This window comes from Thermobia domestica, chromosome 12 (genome assembly GCF_964235325.1).
Source record: "Thermobia domestica chromosome 12, izTheDome1.hap1.1, whole genome shotgun sequence".
NCBI classification, from domain to species: domain Eukaryota; kingdom Metazoa; phylum Arthropoda; class Insecta; order Zygentoma; family Lepismatidae; genus Thermobia; species Thermobia domestica.
The window spans coordinates 59,732,540-59,754,071 of NC_137465.1; the positions used below are offsets into that span (position 1 = coordinate 59,732,540).

At 33.2% G+C, this 21,532-nt stretch overlaps 1 protein-coding gene across 15 annotated transcripts in view; it reads right to left on the bottom strand.

The window, feature by feature from the left end:
* Positions 1–21,532, bottom strand: part of LOC145666472 (alpha-galactosidase MYORG-like) — a 56,656-nt gene that overhangs the window by 26,221 nt on the left and 8,903 nt on the right. For 13 of the 15 annotated variants that reach the window (XM_081733719.1, XM_081733723.1, XM_081733727.1 and 10 more), the window contains one exon: positions 10,371–10,470. In XM_081733719.1, coding sequence (XP_081589845.1) covers positions 10,371–10,386 — 16 coding nt within the window. In that variant the 5' untranslated portion in view covers positions 10,387–10,470. Of the gene's footprint in view, positions 1–10,370; positions 10,471–10,798; positions 12,900–13,547; positions 13,678–21,532 lie in introns of those variants that run through there. The other 2 variants (XM_081733714.1, XM_081733717.1) reach the window with 2 other exon arrangements.

Sequence of the window (21,532 nt, forward strand, 5' to 3'; positions counted from 1 at the left end):
ATTTGATTTCGGAGAATTGAATCTACATAGTGTCTCCTACATTTGAGCTCAATTTCAGCCATGTCTCCCATAGTCTGTTCACATCATTCCAACCAGATAGGCCTTTTGGTTGAAACAGTTTTTATTTATTTTAATTCGAGAGACTTACTCTTATTTATGGGGGTTGGAACTAGTCAAAGGAAACAATGAATTCACCTCATCTTATGAAAACATGTTAACCGTAACTACCTTTAAAATACTAACTGATTTTCATCAAACATTGCATATGCTTTCTTTCAAGCTTTCTAATTGAGCTTATTGATTTTGGTTGACATCATTTTACGGCGAGGGATAAAATTTATACCCAACTCTTACATCATATGTTAGGATAACTTTCGTTAATGTATATTTATTAAAAATACATTTGTTTTCTTTTAAAATATAGATTTATTTCTGTTTGTTCGGAATGAAATGATGAAGGGTAAGACTGAGAATCTCCATTTAAAATATGAAAGAAGAAAAAAAAAAACTTTCGCTTGTTTCTACAATCCACTACATCACTATTTCATTTATTTTTGTTTATTTCACGTGGCGAAATTAAAACTCCATAATGTTCTCCTAGCATTTAACGACATAAATGCATGGTTCTAAATATTTTGTGTAATAATATTGATTGATCCTTTACAATCAATACGGACAGAGGAAGATTTTAGCTTAAACATACTAGTACACAAAATAATGTGATATTAATTAGAAAATAATTGATAAATATTTTTAAAAAATCAGATTTATATGTTTTCTCCATTTTAGTGAGCCATAGATTCTTAACAATACCACTGTTCCTTTTAGTATGTTGCACTTGCTCACATTTTCTCCTGTAATTACTTAAGAATTGAAGGAAAAATCTTATGCTTTACGCCCCATCGTTCTGTTCTTCAGGTCAAAGAAGGAGACACATAATTAATGGAAGTGAATTGAAGAATAGGAGAAATAAGAATGTGGAAGGAAACGGGCCGGACGATTTTTTTTTTTTTTTTTTTTTTTGGAAAAAGGGACTATAGTTTTCTAGGTCACTTTATACTAAATAAGGACCACTTTTGCGCTTTTATTTTTAACTGTTCAATTAACTTTAAAATAATAATAAGTAAACATAATTAACACATTGCAAAAACACGCTCAGGAATTCTATCATTCTACTTACAAATCTCTATAATTCCTGAAGTTTTAAGGTTCCAAGCTTTCGACTCTTCCCTGGAGTCTTGGTCACGGAGGTTAAAACAGGAAGAAAAAGAATAGAAATATCAAGGAATAAAAAGGAACGGACTTACTAACGGAAGAGCTGTGTTGTACAAAAGCACGTTGTGAAGTGTGTCAGCGATCTCCAGATGACGCTGATGCGAACTAAAATATGGCAGAGTCAATTTCTGCGCCTTTCCTGTTCCTTGTTGGCAACTCATGTTATTATTTTTATTGTCACGCCAATGCTGTGAAAATTTCATAATTACCGCCTCCTATTCGTTACTCTACCATCCCTTGTCTAGATTTATTTTATTTTACTTTTTATTATTTATTTGTTTATTTTTTGTTTAAAAGAATAAATAAATTTTCAAAAACCAGTCTCTCTACTTCATTTCAAGCTCCAAATTAAATTTTTCAATCTTCTACTCTATTTTGCGTTTCTTTTAAATGTTTCGATAAGCCTAACACTGGATTTTTATCTTTTGAATCTCTAATGTGTTCCGTTACTCGGACTTCTAAATCTCTTTTCGTTTGTCTATGTAATTCTCTTGATATCTGCATTGTATTTCATAAATACTCGATTTTTCATTGGGATCCGTATAATAACTCTTAAATTGGGTGATGTACTTTTCTAAAGTTTGTTTTTTTTTTTTGGAGGGGTGTGGGGGGAGGGGGAGGTAAGGCTGTACGAAAACCGTACAGTGTATAGATTCTATTTAATGCAGTTCTCAATCTGGGAAAAATAGCCAATCCAATACATTTTTATCTGTTATGTCACTTTCAGGTTTATCGGAACTTATATTCCTTTTAATCAGATTACACCAATTATTTAATAAGGAAGCTGGGTACCCATTCAAACTACAAAGCTTCATCAAGTATCCAATCTCTCTCTGTAAATTTGTTTTTAAGGAAGTAAGACGTATGGCACGCAAAAAGAAATTCTTCCAAATGTTTGCTTTAGTACCTGCTGAATGTGCAGCTTTATAATGAATATACTGTGTACCTGCTGTTGGCTTGTGGTGGACACTAGTAATGAATTTGTTGTTATGCTTTCTTACATTAAAGTCTAGGTAGGACAGACTGCCTTTCTTAACTGTGAATCTCGAATTCCTGTGAATATTATTTAATTCTTTTAATAAGTAATCCAGTTGGAACTCTAAAAGTTTAGTAATTACAGAAATCTGTAAATAGAATGACAAACATAATTAGTTCTCTTGAACAAGTTTAAAAATCTACAACTCCTCTATTTACTCAGATGATAAATAGTATTATAAAAACAGGAATAAAAATTTTTAAAAAAAGCTTGACATATTAGATTTGTGTCTCACCCTCTCTTTTTGACGTATCTCTATTGTCGACTAACTGCAAAAATAGCTGCACTCATCGTCACTAATTTCTGTACACTGATAGTGGTAATTGTGAGGATCGTTTGTTTGATTCATTTAGTGAAGTTTAACGTCCTTTTTCAAATTCAAGGGTCTTGAAGTGGAATCTGTGACTTAATTGTATCACTGGAAACCAGTAGAAGACTTTTGGAACTCATTTCAACGGAAGTGGCGATTAACAATTTTCATGAAATTAGATGAATCTATAGTATTCAGGTATAACAGAAAAGTCTGATGCGCGTGCTAACGGTTTCGACCCGGTGAGATGCACTATTCCTGACGTTGGCGAGGCGACTGAAAACCCACTTGAATTAAGGAGTATAAAACTCCGATCAGGAAAACCAGAAATAACGATGATGTAAGGCAATGTACTATGCTTAAAATCCAAAACCATTCTTTCTATCTAAAACCCAAATCCAATATTTTTAGAATCTAGGGAACTGACCAGTATGTAAACTAGAAGCAAGTTATATAAAAACCTGAATTATAGCCATTTTTTCGTTTAATTCCTTTGATTATTTAATGTTTTTCATTAATATTGCAGTTAATCTCTAGTTCCGAATGTGAGAAAGCGATTTAGTGTGGTTTGTTTCGAAGTTGAGGTATAGCTAAATTTAGCTATGTTTTGACGTTCGAAAAAAAACATCCAAAGGGGTTTTCGGAAAATTCTTTGGAGGTAGGGAGGGGCGAGAATTTCACAATTTTGCGTAACGATTTTATGAAATGATGTGAGTCTACTGTTTCCGATAAATTGGTTTAGCTACGTCTTGCCATTGAGAAAAGTCATTAAGGAGTGACAATGTAGTAAATTCAAATGTCAAAATGACTTTGAAATCGGAAAATTTGTTAACTCTATTATTTCTGTAAAAGTAACAAATGAATGAGGCTTAGCACTTACAACATGCTGTAGTTGTTATTAAAGTGTTACAGAGAGAATGGAATAGAACAATTAGAACTAACAGCAAACGTCTACTAACTTGCAAAGTCATGGTGGAGGAATGAAAGTTAATTTCTCACTACATGTACCTACTCGTAACCTACTACTGAAATATCTTTGACCTCGTAATTACTAGTCACAATTTAACCATTTGTTTTACATTTTATCTTTGGCTCCAAACATAGTAGATAATAGTATTTATCGTAGCTAGAATCATATGGTTAACTAGAATGAGAGTTGGAAAGAAACTGAGCTATTTTCAGTTACAGTAGGCATTATACTTGTTATATATGTATAGAAAGTATATATACAGTAAGTTCAAAAATTCGATGACCGAACTCTGGGAGGTGATCCTTTATATCAACTTAAAGAAAGAAGTTCTAATAAGCATGGGTCGAGAAACGTTTGGGCAACCTGCCAACAACAACATAAAATAAACTTTAAAACTACACAGCTCGAGAACTACCGGACCTATTACAAGTAATTCAAGGAATTACACAAGAACAAGTATGTGCTCTATCTAAGTATCTATGTTTCACAACCCACCGATACCGGCGCACCGGATTGTATAGAGGAAGTTGAGGTACGGGGAGAGACTAAGTAGTAATTAAGGATAAATGACAATATTCAAGTAAATGTCATTAAAATAGTTTCATTTATCTGTTGTAATCGATTGGCTATCACTTCTCCTTTTCATGTAGCAGTCAATATTATTTTCAAGAGTTAGGCCTACGCAACCACGCACAGTACATTTTATCTACAAAGAAAAATGTATTACTACTATTATTATTAAATTGAATCTAATTGCGATGTGGAACGCAAAAATATGATGTGGAACGTTTTTAACTTGCTTCTGTTTAAGATTTTTTTTTCTAATTATATCTTAGAGTTCGACGAACATTTATATCTGGAAATACTTACGATTGTAATGGTTTAATACGAGCGAATGTTTGTAATCTAGTTGAGACTTGGAAGGTATAAATATATGATAAATAGAAATCTTACTGTTTAACTGGCAGAAAATTAGTCCATGCCTCTCTCTCTGTCGACCCTTTCGCTTTCAATGAATTATAAATAAATAAATTTTAGAAAATCGACAGTGGTAAATGGAATTCTGTGAAAACTAAATATTTTACAACGAAGCTTTTAGAATGTTCATAACGCTAGAGATCTCATTTAAAACCCCTTTAGAAAAGTCGGTTGTCTATGGAAAATAATTTCCTGAGTTATTTTGTTCACGGAACTTATGAAGTAGCAAACACAAGAAAGTGACTATATCTATGGCAACTCAGCAATAGAAGACAACCGAAAATACGGAAAATTGTTTGTTTCAGTGGTTTATCTGCATTGAGTGCTGCGAATTTGCAATCATATGAATCAAGATTACTTCCAAATTTATCTTAATTGTCCTACTAGGCAAAAAGTCCGACGACTGGGTTGGTTCATTCAGTTTTGATAAATAGTGTTGCTCGTGAGACGAGCCGTGAGAGAAATTCCGTAACGAGACAGAGCTCTTACAATACAAACAAGTACTTCTTCCAAGACGAAATATCACTTTCAGGATACGGTACCTTTCCAAGGCGAGACAGCTTCAACTCTTGTCTCAACCGTAGACAGTATTCTTTAAAAGACGGAAACTCATTTTTTGTAGACGCATATTGGACAACATAGAAGGGTGCAGTTGTAGTTGTTATTGATTATCAGGATAATTACACTCTCTAGTTATTTACCTACCGTTCTTCGTACTTCACATCCCTCTTTCAGACTTATGCCCATGCCCAGCCATCTAACTTGCTAATAAATACGTAAATAAGAACATGTATTCTATTGTATTTATTTTCGTCCTTTTTTCCTACATTTAACACTGTATTACACTGCATCTTGAAGTGGTCACGTCATTTATATATAAACACAAAAGTAAAAGAAACAATGATAATGTAAATTACATACAGTAGGTTAATAATTACAGTTACATTTTGAATTATATCATTATTAAAAATAATTTACAGGAAGTAATTATTACTTGCAGTGTATGCAGAAATTCTTCCAAATATCTAATCCTAAAGACTAGTAGTGGCATTGATTTACTTAGATCATATAAAATTCCTCCACCGAGTAGAAGCAGTGTTGTAATACATATTTCTGGAGCTCTTTCTTAAATTTAGCAACAGTCCTGAGTCTTTATATGTTCGGGAAGTTTATTGTAAAGCATGATACCCGCGCATTTACGCTTTCTTTCATATAATACAGTTTTGTGTTCTACAATAGAAAAATTTTGTTATTTCTTGTATCATGATTATGTTGTTGTTCTACTCGCGTAAGGATGCCCTCTAGGTGGCTCTTTACAAATATCGGTGAATTTAAGATATATAAATAGGGTACTGGAAGTATACGAAATTTTTTAAATATTAGTTTGCAATGATCTTTTGGTTTAGCAGTTGCCATCATTATTATTCGTTTCTGTATTGTAAAAATTACTTTGGCTTTGTGTGTGTTTCCCCAAAATATAAAGTCATATGTATTCGACTGAAATAAACCAAAGTAAATTGTTATTAAAGTAGAATCTTTTAACACGTTTTTAAGTATTTTAATTGCGAAATAAGTCTGATTTAATTTTTTACTAAGCTTAGTTATATGCATATCCCAGGAGAGATTTTCATCTATCAAAATTCCTAAAAGCTTGGTTGATTTCATACAGTCTATTTCGTTATTTTCAATTAAACTATTCACAGACTGTGTTGTTTGTTGCGAAAGTGATGAAAATTGACGGTGTGTGTCTTTTCAATGTTTAATTTAAGTTTTTATTATTTATTTATTTTTTTAACCCAGTGAGAGAGTTTACAAAGGATTTCATTTGCACAACCTTCAATATCCTCAGGTTTAGTAAATACGAGGACCACTATTTATATTTTGAGCCTTGGCAACACTGATTGTAGTTAGGCACTATTTTTTGTTTGCATAGAAACGTTTGACATTGTTGACCATAACGTACTTCAAATGTTTTGTCAATAGCTTTATTTGTGTTGTTTACGTTGACTTGAAGATTGCGTGACAACAGAAAAATGGAGTTAACTCGTAAAAATTTTCGCCCGATGATTCATTACGATTTTCGACGTAGATTATTAAGACAAGAGTGCATCGATCAACTTACTTCTGCACTTGGCGATGAAGCCCCATCCTTTGCCACTGTGAAACGCTGGTATAACGATTTTACTCGTGGCCGTCATTCGCTCACTGACGAAATTCGCGAAGATTGTCCAAAATCAGTTGTTTTGTTATTCAAGAAAACATTAATGCTGTGCAAAACCTAATACTGCAAGATCGTCATGTGACATACTGTGAGATTGAGGCAAACCTAGGCATTAATTCCACTACCATATACAAAATATTACATGATCATTTAGCTGTGAGAAAGGTTTGTTCTCGTTGGATCCCACATAATTTCACAAAAACTCAAAAAGAAGCTCGCGTCGATTGATGTACACAAATGTTCAATAAATACAATGGCGATGCTTCAAAAGACGTATATAAGATTGTAACAGGAGACGAATCATGGCTATATGCATATGAGCCGGAAAGTAAACAGCAGTTGACTGTATGGGTGTTTCACGATGAACCAAATCCAACAAAAGTTGTTCGCGCTCGAAGCACATCGAAACAAATGGGTGCCTGTTTTTTCGGGAAAACTGGTTATGTAGCAACTGCGCCTTTAGAGGAACGTAGAACGGACAACTCTGAATGGTACACAACAATTTGTTTGCCAGGGGTCTTCGGTCAAATACGGTAAACAAACAAGCGCCGTCGGATCATTCTTCATCAAGATAATGCGAGCTCTCGCACATCTCGTCTAACAACCGACTATTTGAACACTCAAAAAATCAAATTGATGGGTCATCTGCCGTACAGTCCTGATTTGGCACCCAATGACTTCTTCTTGTTCCCGAATGTCAAGAATAAATTGCGTGGATAATGATTTTCGTCGGCGGAAGAAGTCGTTGATGCGTTCAAAAACCATATTATGGAGGTGTCTTAAATACTGAAAAAAATGCTTTGACAAATGGTTCGAACGAATGCAAAAGAGTATTGATCATAAAGGAGAATATTTTGAAAAACAATAAATCAATTTTCAATGACAAATCACTATTTTTTCACTGATAGGCTCAAAATATAAATAGTGGCCCTGCAATTGATATTATTTGTCCTTTCTGACAGCTCGCTGCACGCATGTGGTGTTCAATGCTGTGTTCCCAACTTTTGCGTAGGATATTGAAACACGAAATTATTCACTGCAAGTAAATCTCAGTTTTATAAAATTTAATGACACAAAAGAGAACTAAAGAGAATGCTCTCAATAACCAGCAGGTCCACTACTCGAATTAACATTCGACTAATACAATCTGCATTTGTCTATATTCAAATTGGCAATGTGTGGAAAGGGTGGAATGTTTATCATTGCAGAGGGAGAGAAATGGGCTACTATAATTGGCTGAACGTGCTGTTGCCATAGAAACAGTTCTTCTTACCTGATTGTAATGACCACGTGCAGGAAGGAAAAAACAGAGGAAAACAACTGTCTGAACGGCCAAGTTGTATCAAATGAAGTGTAGTTAGTTATCACTTTAATCCTTAAAGTAGGGGTTATTGACAAATGTATGGAACAATATTGAATGTTAGCCGGGGAGGTAGCGTGATTCTCTAACTCAGCTCTCTTGGAGGTGAGATAGCGTGGTGGGAAATGGTCTATGCTGTGGGAGTTGGTATTTGCATGGTAGTCTTGCAACGAAACCAAGCCCCAGTCGAGGTTCGGAGCTCACGTTAAGAGTAAGTGCTGCTACGTGCAAGCTCCATGTTACATAAGGACGCAGAACATAAAACCTAAAACATAAATATTAACTTCTTCTGTTTTGATTGTTCTTAGAAGTATATAATGCCACTGATTGATTTTCTTAGATTCTTTTACTTTGCTTAATTCATTCATTATCAAGTTGTAGCTATTTCTCGACTTCTACTTTCCGAACATCTATTTCATTGAGACTTTTCAGCAACCTCGTGGAATATAAATGAGTAGATATTTGTATGTAAAATTGTTACGTAGCTCCATTAGATGTTTTTTCTTCAAAGTCTCGGAACATTGCTAAAATTTAGCTATGTCTCAACTTCGAAACAAACCACGCTAAATCGCTTTCTCGAATCCGGAACTAGAGATTAACTGCAATATTAATGACAAGCATTAAATAATCAAAGGAATTAAATTTATTTATTTATAATGGTTCTCTAAAGAGCCAAACTCCGTTTACAGAGGAACATAGGTATACACACATAATTATATATGAAATAAATATGTATCTATATATTGAAAGAAAGAAAAAAAAATATGAAAAGATACGATTCAGGTTTCCACATAACTTGCTTCTCGTTTACATGGTGGTCAGTTCCCTGGGTTCTAAAAAATATTGAAGAATGGTTTTGGATTCTACGTATAATGCAGAAAATTCATTAGATCCTACGATCATCCTGAAAGTATCTGCTTGTGGAAACTACTGGATGGATATTTGCTATTAGGTAAAAAAATGTTCACAACACTGACATTTGTCCACTTAGAACTTACTCCTGAAACAAGTGGACAAAATGTCACTGCTGTTTATCCGTATACATTAACACATAATTCCACTATCACTGTCAGTGACAGTACATTTTTCTTTCTTTTTTTTTTTCATCATTTTTTTTTTTCTACACTCATAATTGTAGTTACTACAGAAGAAATCACCTACTGCCAGACGTGGACACACTTTTGATTTTTTCCCATGTGATCCAGTTCATGGGATTGTTTCAAAGTATTCCTCTTTACCAAGGTTTTATACTGAAGCAAGGGTTTTCACAGGTGCGCAGAAACTACAATCATGTTTTAGTGGGCGTTATACCAGTAGGACATCGCACTGAGGAAGGGATCAGGAATAGCTTGTAATAGAATGCTATTGTGATTCTTAGGTTTGAGATGCAAGGTAGATAAAAAAAAAAAAAATCTAAACAACCTGAGAGTTTCATTGAAATCGTGCCGGCACCCTGTGCTAAATAAAGCATACTACACCATCCATTAGCATTTTCTTCCATTAACATCAATACCCTTTATGCTAAGTCTGCTATAAAAAAATCACTCTATATGATAGTCATGAAAATTACTTAAACTTCTTTTGCACACTATTAAAGGCCTTAAAATTCATATGTAATGCACATTTTGAAACAATATTCTTATATATACGCAATTATATGGTTTAATTTTTACAAAAGTAAAGAAAAAAGAAGGTAACGACGAAAAAAAAAAAAAACACACGAAAAACTCTAACATCGCAAATCAAATCTAAATTGATAATTAGCACAATTACTGCGGATCTTTTCAGGTAGCTGATCACGGAATAATTTTCATACGCTACAGTAGCAGAGTTTCGCAAGGGGCTATGTCGATCACTTTTGTTCGTATCAGCCACATATATTTGAAGATCACAGATAGAACTATTTATATAGCCATAAGCAATAATATGTAAGCATTTTACTTGTTTCTTAAAAGTAAGGGGGAAAAAAATTTAACAGACTCACTAATATATTGAACATACTAAAAATTAGCAAATATCTTAATACATTAATTTAAAATATTCGAATATTTTAAAATTGGCTTAACTTAACTTATTGAATAGGTGAGAATATGCAAAATCTCGTCCAAATAAATTTGTATTTGTATTCTGATTTTTCTTTTATTCTGAATGTATCAACAGTTAACAATGCAAGCTTCTTATTATTTGTTATATATGTTCACATTTCTGTTTCATACTTACTGTCCATTGTTAGCATCTACTATAGAAAATTATCTAATGGTTCAGGTACTTAAAACAGTATGTTAATTGTTGCTGTGCCAGCAGGAAGAGGATAATATTTCTGAAAATGAAAATGTGATTATTTACTATTATGATATTATCATTGTAAAATGCAGCATATATTTTAGTTATTGAAAAAAAAAAAAAAAAAAAACTATAATACTTTACAATGATTTGTTAGTAACCTGAATGTTAACTCCCTTTTCAGAGCCAATACTATGTAAGACGTGAAGTTACAATTTAACTTTTGATCTGATTCATTTCAAATAGCGGAATTATGTGTTAACTTAATGCGAGTGAAATGTCCACTCCAAGTACGTTACTTTCACACACACACAAAATGAAAACTACAATCTACATAAATAAAAATGAAACTGACTATGTTTTACCTTCATAACTCCAGAACCACCCGATTGCTCTGGATCAAATTTTCAACATAGATGAGGTTCGGGCCTGGGATGGTTTCTATCGTTTCACTTTGACGGTGCAACTTATACGGGACGGGGACGGGGAGATGAATAAAAATTATCGAAAATGACCAATATTACTGCCGAATCCATAGTTTTCGATGGCACTGAGATGAACGGTGACACTTCCGATGCCGTTTAAATCTAAATTCAGCGCACAATAGCAGCGGCACAAATTTGTCTTCAACATTGGGGGGGGGGGGGGGCAAGTAATATTGGACCTTTTTTTTGCATGTGCGTGTTAAGAAATGCTCAAAATATGTGTGAAGTTGAAAAACAATCCTACGAAGGATCAGGGAGCAGAGTTGTCTTCAACATTGGGAGGCGGGCAGATTTGAGGCTTATTCTTGAGGAACATCAATTTCATCACACTTTCCTTTGTGGCAATCGGACACAAATTTTCCCCAAAACACATTTCAAATCGCATTATTGGGGGGACAATCCCCCAGTTCCAAGATTTGAGGGGACATGTCTTTCTCACACACACCCCGGGATTTGCGCCAATGTACAATAGTGATATTTAATTTTTAAGACAAAAAACATCGTCTATTTAATAGTGCTTCAGTAATACTAAAACGTGACAGACTAACGGAATATATTACTAATTTTTCTTATTTTAACCCAGTGAAGCGGGTAATTGACGCTAGTACCAGGTCAACCAAAATAGTCGCCAACTGCAACCACATAGTTTTGTTGCCAACGATTGGTTCCTTCGCGAAAGAAGTATGGAGTGTATGATGCGAAGAAACCCTTAATCGCAAGTTGAACTGCCTCATCATGAAGGAAGTTCTTCCCTTCCAAGAAATGCTCGAGATGCCGGAAGAGATGTTAGTAAGTGAGAGACATGTCAAAAAAATACGACTGACGAGAAAAGGTTTCATACTATGGAGAGTCTACAACGTCCTTTGGGTGACATAGAGTGTGCGCTATTGTGTAACATGAAGACATAAATTTTGAATATTTCTGGATGATGGTGGTTAAAGTTGCTGTGGGTTTCATGGAGTTCAGGACTGTAAAGATCTGCAGTGACGATTTCGCCTAGACGGAGAAGTCCACCATAGATCACCATACGAGCAACAACATCTACAGTTTTGGAAACCGCTCCTTACTTTGATTTAGATCCACCTTTGTCCTGACCGTTTGTGACTGTCGTAGTAGATTTATTTTTCATCCGAAGCTGCAATCCGAAGCAGGAAACTCCCCACTGCCTCCTGGTTGTTTGGATACCCTAGCCCAGCGTTTCTCAACTTCTGTGTCGCGAGATTTTGAATGACTCCTAAGATCTTCCGCAAAGAAATTATCTTTAGAAGAAAATTAGAAAAAAAAAATATCGCCAATCGACTTGATTTCACACTTGTCTTCCAAGTTTAAAGCTGGAAAGTTTGCTTTCAACGATGTTCATTTTTCTTTGGAAAGAAACAGTGGACACGAGAGTGTGTCTGTCAAGAGTTCGTTCACGCATAGATATGCTTTGTAAAAATCGCCACGGACAAATATCTCACTAGTTTTACGTTTGATGTCTTCTAATATTTATTATGATAATATTTCTTATGATAATATTTCTTTCTCATATTCCTGCATAAGATTTATAAGTTTCCTTTATGTTAATATGTTTCTATTCAAGAGTCTTAAGTAATTTGCTTCTGAGAATTGTATCTCGTAGTCGTTTCATAATTTAAAAATGTACTGTATGTACTTTTATGTGTTTGCTTCCTTGCATCTAGGAAAAAAATTGCATGAAAGGGTGTCGCAAAGTTTGAAACATACTTTGGTATGCCATAAAGGAAAAAAGATTGAGAAACGCTGCCCTAACCTGTTTGCTGAACGTATGTAGATTTTGTGACATTAGGTACGGACCTTAGTCCGTCCCTGTGTTGTGTTGCTGAGTTGAGATGTCAACGAGAATATATTATTCGTATTAGGCTAAATGATGAATGATATGATATGAATGATCTGAGAATCGAGCTGCAAGATAAATGAATGCTGTTTTCCCTACATTAAAATCTTCCTCGCCTATTGACAGACGGTTCCTCAATTTAAAAGTATCTATCCAAGTTTATAAATAGATCTATAAAATTAAGTGCGAATTTTATTAAATCGCCTTACCCATTTTTTAAAAAAATACAATAAAAATTAAATATTTTAATAAAAATTATTATATAAGATTTGTGATCAATAAAATGAAACTTATGAGTAAAGAAAAATATATTAAGCTGAAAATATATTTAATGTTTAGATAATACGTCGTTAAAAAAATAGTGCTTTTCTTCAACCCATGTTGATATATTTCCATTTTTTTTTTTATTTTTTATTTTATTATTTTTTTAAGGTATCAAAGGAAAATTTTAATTCCTTTGCACATAGTTCCACTCAAAAAATCTTGTGATTCACTACTCAACTGAAAAGAGAATATCATTCAAATACCTCTATAACCTCTACTATTAACAAAATTTGAAATCCTGCCAGTGTTATGAAATTTTCTACTCACATAGTTTAAATAGTTGGAAATTTAGTACTATTGGTATGCTTATGTCAGACAACTTTTAAATACAAAACATAAATTAAATAATAATCATGATATTATAAATTAAGGTCTATCTACCTAATTTGGAATGTTGGAATTTCTTACGTTAAGTAATGTTTCATCTACAGAAAATGAAAACTGTCATACCTGGAAGCATCTAAAAGTCAAAAAATCACCAAACTTTTGTTTCAGGCACTTTCCTCTTCGTCGGTACAGCTGAAAAAATATTTACTGCTACATAAAAGACATAATGTGTGAAATTCTCTGCTTATTCATCCTGTAGAAGAAAAGTAATGGGATAAATGAAATTAAATTTTTGAGTTTTACGTCCCACGGTCATGCCGGTTATTTTCAAGTAGACTGTGATGATGAGTAACGATTGAAATGGTTAGAAAGTGGGAGGAAACGGGAGAACCCTGAGGAAACGGTGTTTGTCCAGCACAAAGTTCACTTGGCGGGAGCAGGGTTTGAACCCGAGACCACCTGCACCAGAGGTGAAAGCTCTGCCATTGAGCCACCACGGCCCCCAGAAAATTAATGGGATAAGTTTACAGTTCGACAACAGGATTTCCTCTTTTCTCTAATTTATGAGTAGTGAAAAGTCTTTGTATGTGTTTCTTCATAACATTTCAAATACAGAATTGAGAATCACCCAGTAAACTGATAATGATGTAATAAACGCCGAAATATATACATAGAACTTGTTATATGTCGACCTACAAACTTATCGCATTACTTTTATTCTACAAGATATAAGCAGAGAGTTTCACACATCACTTTTATGCAGCAACAAACATTTTCTTCAAACGCGTCAAGGAAGAGATAAGGAGCAGGGTTGGCAAAAAAAAAAAAAAAAAAAAAAACATGGTTTTTATTTAAAAAACCAAAAAAAAACGGTTTTTTTGGTTTAAACCAGGTTTTTTTGGTTTAAACCAGATTTTTATGGTTTAAATAATTTGCTCTATATATTCATATCATATATGGACAGAAATAAGTTTCTTTCGCCTTTATGTTATTATGCAACAACCGGGTTATGCTGGAAGGGGTCACATAAGCTTAAAGCTGAACAAAAACCGCTTCTCGAGTTACATCCGAGAAAAATTGTCCTCCATTTGAACTCGGAACCAGGACTAATTGGCCACAAATGCGATACGTCTGCCGACTCACTCACGAAGGAATCCTGATTAAAAAAAAAAAAAAAAAAAAAAAAAAAAAACGTTGTACTGATCTTTTCATGCTTCTTAATATAACTGTCAAGAATCATTTCAGAAGGACAAAAAGATAAACAGTTGCACAAGTGAAACCATTACACAGAATTACATATGAACAATTTCAAAGTACTACGGAGTACAGAAGAACTAATTTAGTTCAAGTTAGTTAACAACGACTTTTATTGGTCCAAATTAAAGAAATGCACCGACTTAATCTGCATATCAATAAGAAAAGTGAATAAATATACGAATTATTTGAGTCCACTTTGGCTCAGACTCATTTATACATAAATAGATACCAAAGATACTTTTTTCACTAAATGCCTCTCGTGGGGTCTGTATGACCCCCCCCCCCCACACACATACACACACACAAAGTACGGCATTTTCGATGGATTTTATCAATAGTAGACATTGAAACGAAACAATATTTAGAATTTTTCTTCAATTGAAGGGTAAGGGGAAAAAACAAGGAATGTCCATGCATGTGCTTTACCGGGTGCTTTGTCCTATCTGTTGGTGACTCTTGGTACTATTTGATTGTATATGCCATGCACGCGTAGATGTAGAAATATCCATGTAAAAAGGGACGAAAGATTTAATAACCCTATTCTTTGTACGTGATTTCCAATATTAAAATGCCGTTTTCTCAAAAATGTAATTTTGTGACATTCCTTCTTTTTTCCCCTTACCCTTCAATTGCAATTACATAACAATAATAACAACTACAAAAAATCACAAAATAAACATTTATAAACTTATAAAAAAAAAAGTTGCTTTTGTAGTATAATCTTTTTGAGTAATGAATGGGGAATTTAGGTCTGAATATAATATGAATAATATACGGGAGTGAAACGTGATAACCCACAAATGTGTGTTCATCAAGATTTTACAAACACTTACACTTTTACGAGCATTTTTTTGTTTTTTGGTTTAAACCAGTTTTTTTTTTTTTTTTTTTTTTTTTTTTTTTTTTTTTTTTTTTTTTTTTTAAACAGCTGGTTTAAACCAGCCAACCCTGATAAGGAGTGCCTCGAAACTATTCACCGACTTTCTGACGGATGTTTTCAGATATGAGAGCTTTCATTTATTGTAATAGAATGCATCTCACCATATTAATTGATAATGTTTCACCTACAACAGTGAGCATTCTTTAGAAGTATTAGATAAAGAACGGTGTAGTGATTAATTAATGAATGAGAAAGAACAATGCTCATGAAAGTTAAGAACATACTATATTGTTAAACTAGAGTAGTTTGGTGGAAAAAAGAATAAATAATAATTGAATTCTTCTAACCCCCTCTCTCATGTCATCTCTATAGCAACGGTCTCCGTAGAAACCATAGTAAATATATTAACCGTGTGTTAGATAAGGCGGCCACTTCACCAAAGAAAGAAAAAAAAAACATTCCAGAGATATGATGACATGAGTATGGCAGTTAGACTAGGAAAGAAAGAAGAAGGAAAAGAAAGAAAGAAGAGAAGTAAATAGAAAGAGAAAAAAGAGAAGATATCAAACTTATCCACATTTAAAAAAAATATAACCTAGAAAGAAAACACTCACAATCCAATTCTGTAATGAAATTATTTCGCTATTTTTGACTAGTCGCTGTTTCAACGATTACTCTACCTTCTTTTGTGCTATGCAGCAACGAATATATCTAGATCGTATTTAAATGAGATTATAATATTAATCAGATATTACTTCATAAGTTCGTTTGACATTGTTTTCGTGTATGCCTAAGCCGGATATTGATTCTACTTTCATATATAAAAGGGAGGGCTGCTAACATGTTAGTTTAAAACATTCACTATCGAAATGCTCTGTATGAACAAAACATAGTAAATCCACACCACCATATCAACCTGAAATTTTAAACAGAAATAAAATTAAAATCTTACTAAACTACCATCATTTGCTAGGATGCATTCTTCTACAGTTTATAGAAAATAAAGAAACATTTTTCGAGCTGGAATTTTATTTACAATTAATAATTCGACATATTCAAATTTTTAAAAAATATAATAAACTTTGCGAAATAAACACATCAATTTTTTTTTTAAATGGAAATATCTTCATCCACTACGGGAGTAAACAGTAATATAATTTCAGCAATATTTTCCGTAAGATTATCAGGTAATTTTCAGGTAATATCAGGTAATTTTCAGGTAATATCAGGTAATTTTCAAAACAGTCAATGGTTAAAAAAGTATATTTTCTTATGGCTTTACTTGTCACAGAAAGTTTCATGAAATTGTTAATAACATTGCGCAAAATTGCACCGTTAAAAAAAAAGTAGAACAAATATTCTGAATTTTAGTTCTCAGGGAAATGTTCCATAGCATTAAATATATTGTGGTTTTTCCAGATTCTTCCATAATTATTTCAGAACAATATATATAGATAAAAGAAACTGTTCCACCATGTTGTCAATATGTCTTTGAGCAAATTATCTGTTTGTGAAGAAAACGGTATATATAGGAATAAAATTTAGTAAATCACAGTTCCGGTAAGTTAATAATTCCTTTCAGTTAACTGTTTCATTGTAATTTGGTCATATTGGAAACCATGGTAATTCATAACCTAGATATCTTCTCAGTACATTATTCCTGTTTATCCAAATTACATGGTAATTGATTTCTAAACTTTATTTTGATTCCAACATATTTGAATATCTGTGCTAACCTGTCACTATTTGCACTTCTAGAAAGATATGAATCGGAAGTGATTTCGCACTATGGCAGTCCCAAATAAGTGATTATGGAAACACTGTTTTATAAGGGTGAACACACTGAATTAATGCAAGTTAAACTTTCACTTTGGTTGTTGGAAGTATTTTGGGGTAGAAAGTTTGCTACGGATTCTTCAGTGTTTACGAAAAATGTGTATAGTTCACAGAGGTACTCTCGCCCATACAGTGAAATCATATACAGAAATATTGAATTTACATGGCAACATTGAATATAAACGTTAATATTTTATCTTTTCCATCAATTTATTTCGAATAATGGTTAAAAATTTAGAACATAACTGCAGTTCCAGAAAATGTCGTCAGTATACTTATCGCAGACTAAGGAAGACGGCGAAGAAAATTGAAATTGATGTGCAAAAACAAGCTATTTACAAAAGATTTTTGTATTTAATACCCAAGAGTCTTAAACATCGGTATTACGGTATGAAACAGAATTTCGGATAACCACATTCACTTACAGATATTGCCGTACAGTCCCGGTATAGCAAAAAATGTACCAAATTAGTTACAAAGATATTATAGTAAATATTTAAATTCGCAATAACGGAAGTTTGTATATACGGACAATAGTATTCTCGTGAAAACATTAATCATTAAAGTCAAAATAATACATTTTTAAAAAAATCAGCAAATCTCCAACCAAAATTTTAATCAATAAACACGTTCCTTATTAACCCATCGAGATATTTTACAAAATAAAATATACTGTTAATTGCGTACGCATGTGCTTAATATTCCTGTTTATTTGTGATTAGCTAGGCCTAGCTGATCTTAATGATACTATTCTGCAATGACTGGCAGAAATATAATCTACTGAGCCATTGTGAATATCGGATTACAGGTATATCTAGTAGAGAATAATTTCTCAGCAATATGGAAAACGACTCTAAGATCACGAACTCATTTCGGAACTAAAATCCCAAAACATTAGTTATAAGCTCTTTAAATGAAATATATATATATATATATATATATATATATATATATATATATATATATATATATATATATATATATATATATATATATATATATATAAGAAAGACCGAACAAATTAGGGTCGTCGAAGATAACAAAAAGCGTGCAACCATTTGTTGTCTTAAGCCGAAACGATTATACATAGACCAAAAACGTACAGTCCCCACAATACAGACCGATTATATTATAATGAAACCCGCTAGAAGTCTGCGACCAAGCAGAGATACGAAGGAGGACCACTGTTAGGAAGTTCCCCTTAACACCTGCGCCATAGTTGTTCCGTCTCCGCTAGACGACCTTCAGGAATAGGAAATATATCCCAATGCTGGTGTACCTCTGAAATTTTAGAAATCTCTATATAACAAACAAACTCCGCTACCACCAAAAGTCGGTTGAAAAGAAAAGAAGACAATAGAAAGAAAGAAAAAAATTCAAAACCTTCAGTTCAAGAAAACTGATTAAAAATACTATAATCAAAAGGTGGACTCTATATATATAAATCATCGTCATTATCAATTCTTCATCCCGAGGTTTGACAATAAATTAACGTTATTATCGAAGCTATCAGAATGTCAGCGAGCTTCACTAAGAGATAAATAACATGTCCGGAGAAAGAGCTTAAAATTCAATCAGATATTTATAGTACAAGTCCATCGGTGATGGGAAATAACGCTAAACTTTCTCACAGTGAGTTCACACAGACATTCCCCCACATCACGACGCTGCCCCGCTCCAAAGGAACCACGACAAACGTCATGAAGTATACAATGAGATGAAAACTTTCCCTCACACGAAAACAAAGTGAAAAGAAAGTACTTACTCGAATACAGAAAACAGTAAAATTTAAAAAAAACTGAAAAACAATGAACTGAAAAAAAAATATTCATAGGATGTGTTAACCTATATTACTCATTCCTTGCTAAATCTTTTCACGTTATTAGAAATATTATAAATATATGGTATAATAACATTGCTAATTAATATACAGACGTGTTTATGGAGTTTTGCGAAAATCCCCATTTATTGACGTCATCAAACTCTGTGCCTTCACTTACATACCAAACTATAACTAATTTCCCTCAAACCAATTATGCGCATTAACTTTCCCGAAATTATAGTCTTCGACGAAAGGTCCGGGAGACTCCGATCACATTTACACACACACACACACACACACACACTCATTTCGATCTAGTGGCCTCTTATATGTATACTCATCATTGGGCTTATATATATGTTGGGTTACTATTATATTCATAATATTGGTAATCACGAAGCAACATATCTATATTTTCAAACATTCGTCAGTACTACGAAACACCAACCAATTCACGAAATAGCCCCATATACTCAATAATCCCATACTATAATAATATTATTATTACGCCACTAACTATTTGTATTGTATTATACGTTGTCATATGTACACAATACCACCGGGATATTGTATACATATGGTACGTTATGAAAGAAGAATACTCCACGAAAACTCCCGTTCCGTCCACTTAAACTAATCCTTCTCTATGTTAACTAATCTCAAATAATCTTATTATCATTCCTACTACCTTCACTAAATATACCATTTCCAACTTATTTACTTCAGTAACACCCTCGCCATTACAAACACCTATGGAAATAATAGGCCTATCTCGGCTTACGAAGCTCCTTAACACTTACTTTTTCCTTTCTATTAGCTGTTTACATCTCGTGCAATAGATCACTGAATTACCTACTTAAATATCAGGTTTACTATCAATAAACAAAACATTATTATCATATTCATGACGAAAATTAACCTACACACTCACTATTAAATAAATTTCTACTGTTCCGTTCACGAAATTATATTAAATATCATGTATATTTAGTCTATAAACTGGCACTGTTTATCAACAATAAGCTTTTGGTACGACGCTAGCAGCGCCACATCTCAAACTACGAACGGATCATAAACTAACCAAGCACAACGAAGCGATTTCATTAATGCAATAGTTTACTATTAAAAGTTAAGATTTTTGGAATAGAATGTAAAATTTCAATGTTCACATTAAGCACTCTCAAGTCTCACTCTGCCCCACGAAAACGATTGTCCAATATACACACAATAACCCTGTATCAAAACTTTCGAAAGCCTGGATTCCCTCACTGAATTACAGTAGTTCGTATCCCAACACAATCACTTAACTATCCATGATGCAGTCTATTGTCATTCCCACGAGACAAGGAAACATCGCACAGCGGAAAAACACGCACGGGAACTCACAGTAAGAACCAGACAAAAATATATACACAGAAATTCGAGTTCGAAGCTGTTAATAACACGAGAATAACCCGGCACTAATATATCAACACTAAATATGTGACTATATCAACGAGCTAGTCATATACAAACAAAATAAATGTAAGTCAAATATAATCACTAGTGTGGATCCCAACAAAACAGTAACAAATATACACTACAAAACTTATACACTAAACACAGAAAAAACAATCATCAACTAAATTTCTGATAGGTGATGGGATTAAAATTATCGCTATAGTTAAAATACTGTCGGAATCATATTTGAATTGCTTTCAGTGAATGACAAAAGAAAAAAGAAAAGGGAAGGGGGAGAGAGTAGACTAAGATCTTACTATTTATCCCATAATGTTGTGATGTTAGAAAAACAAAACACACCTAGGAACTGAAGGTTTCTAGGGAGGAAAGAAATATAGAAAAACATCATTTTTCACCCTGCGGCACTCAGTACCTATTTAGCCCCGCATGGCTACAAGGACATGCATCACGTAAACACTACTTTTTTCCATTTCAAAATTTTGAATAAAGCAATAACTAAAATTTAATATTTTCTCCCTTTTTTAATACACAGAAATTAGTTGAAAGCGAGAGAAAACGTACAAAAAATTTACTATTCAAGCAATCATTAATTGAAGTCACTGAATTATTTAAAAAAAAAAAAAAGCTACTTATTTATTCACTCAGCGAAGCATCCATTGTCAATATAAAGACTCTCCAACTTCCGCAGCCAAATATTACGATTCCCACCGAGCAACTCACTTTATATACGGTCTGAATATTTAAATGATCATCTGCATTTTCAATCTGTATTTTCAATACACCAGTCATCCAAAACTTTAATATTTGAAAATTGTCACAATTTTACCCAATCATATCTGTTCGATCAACCTG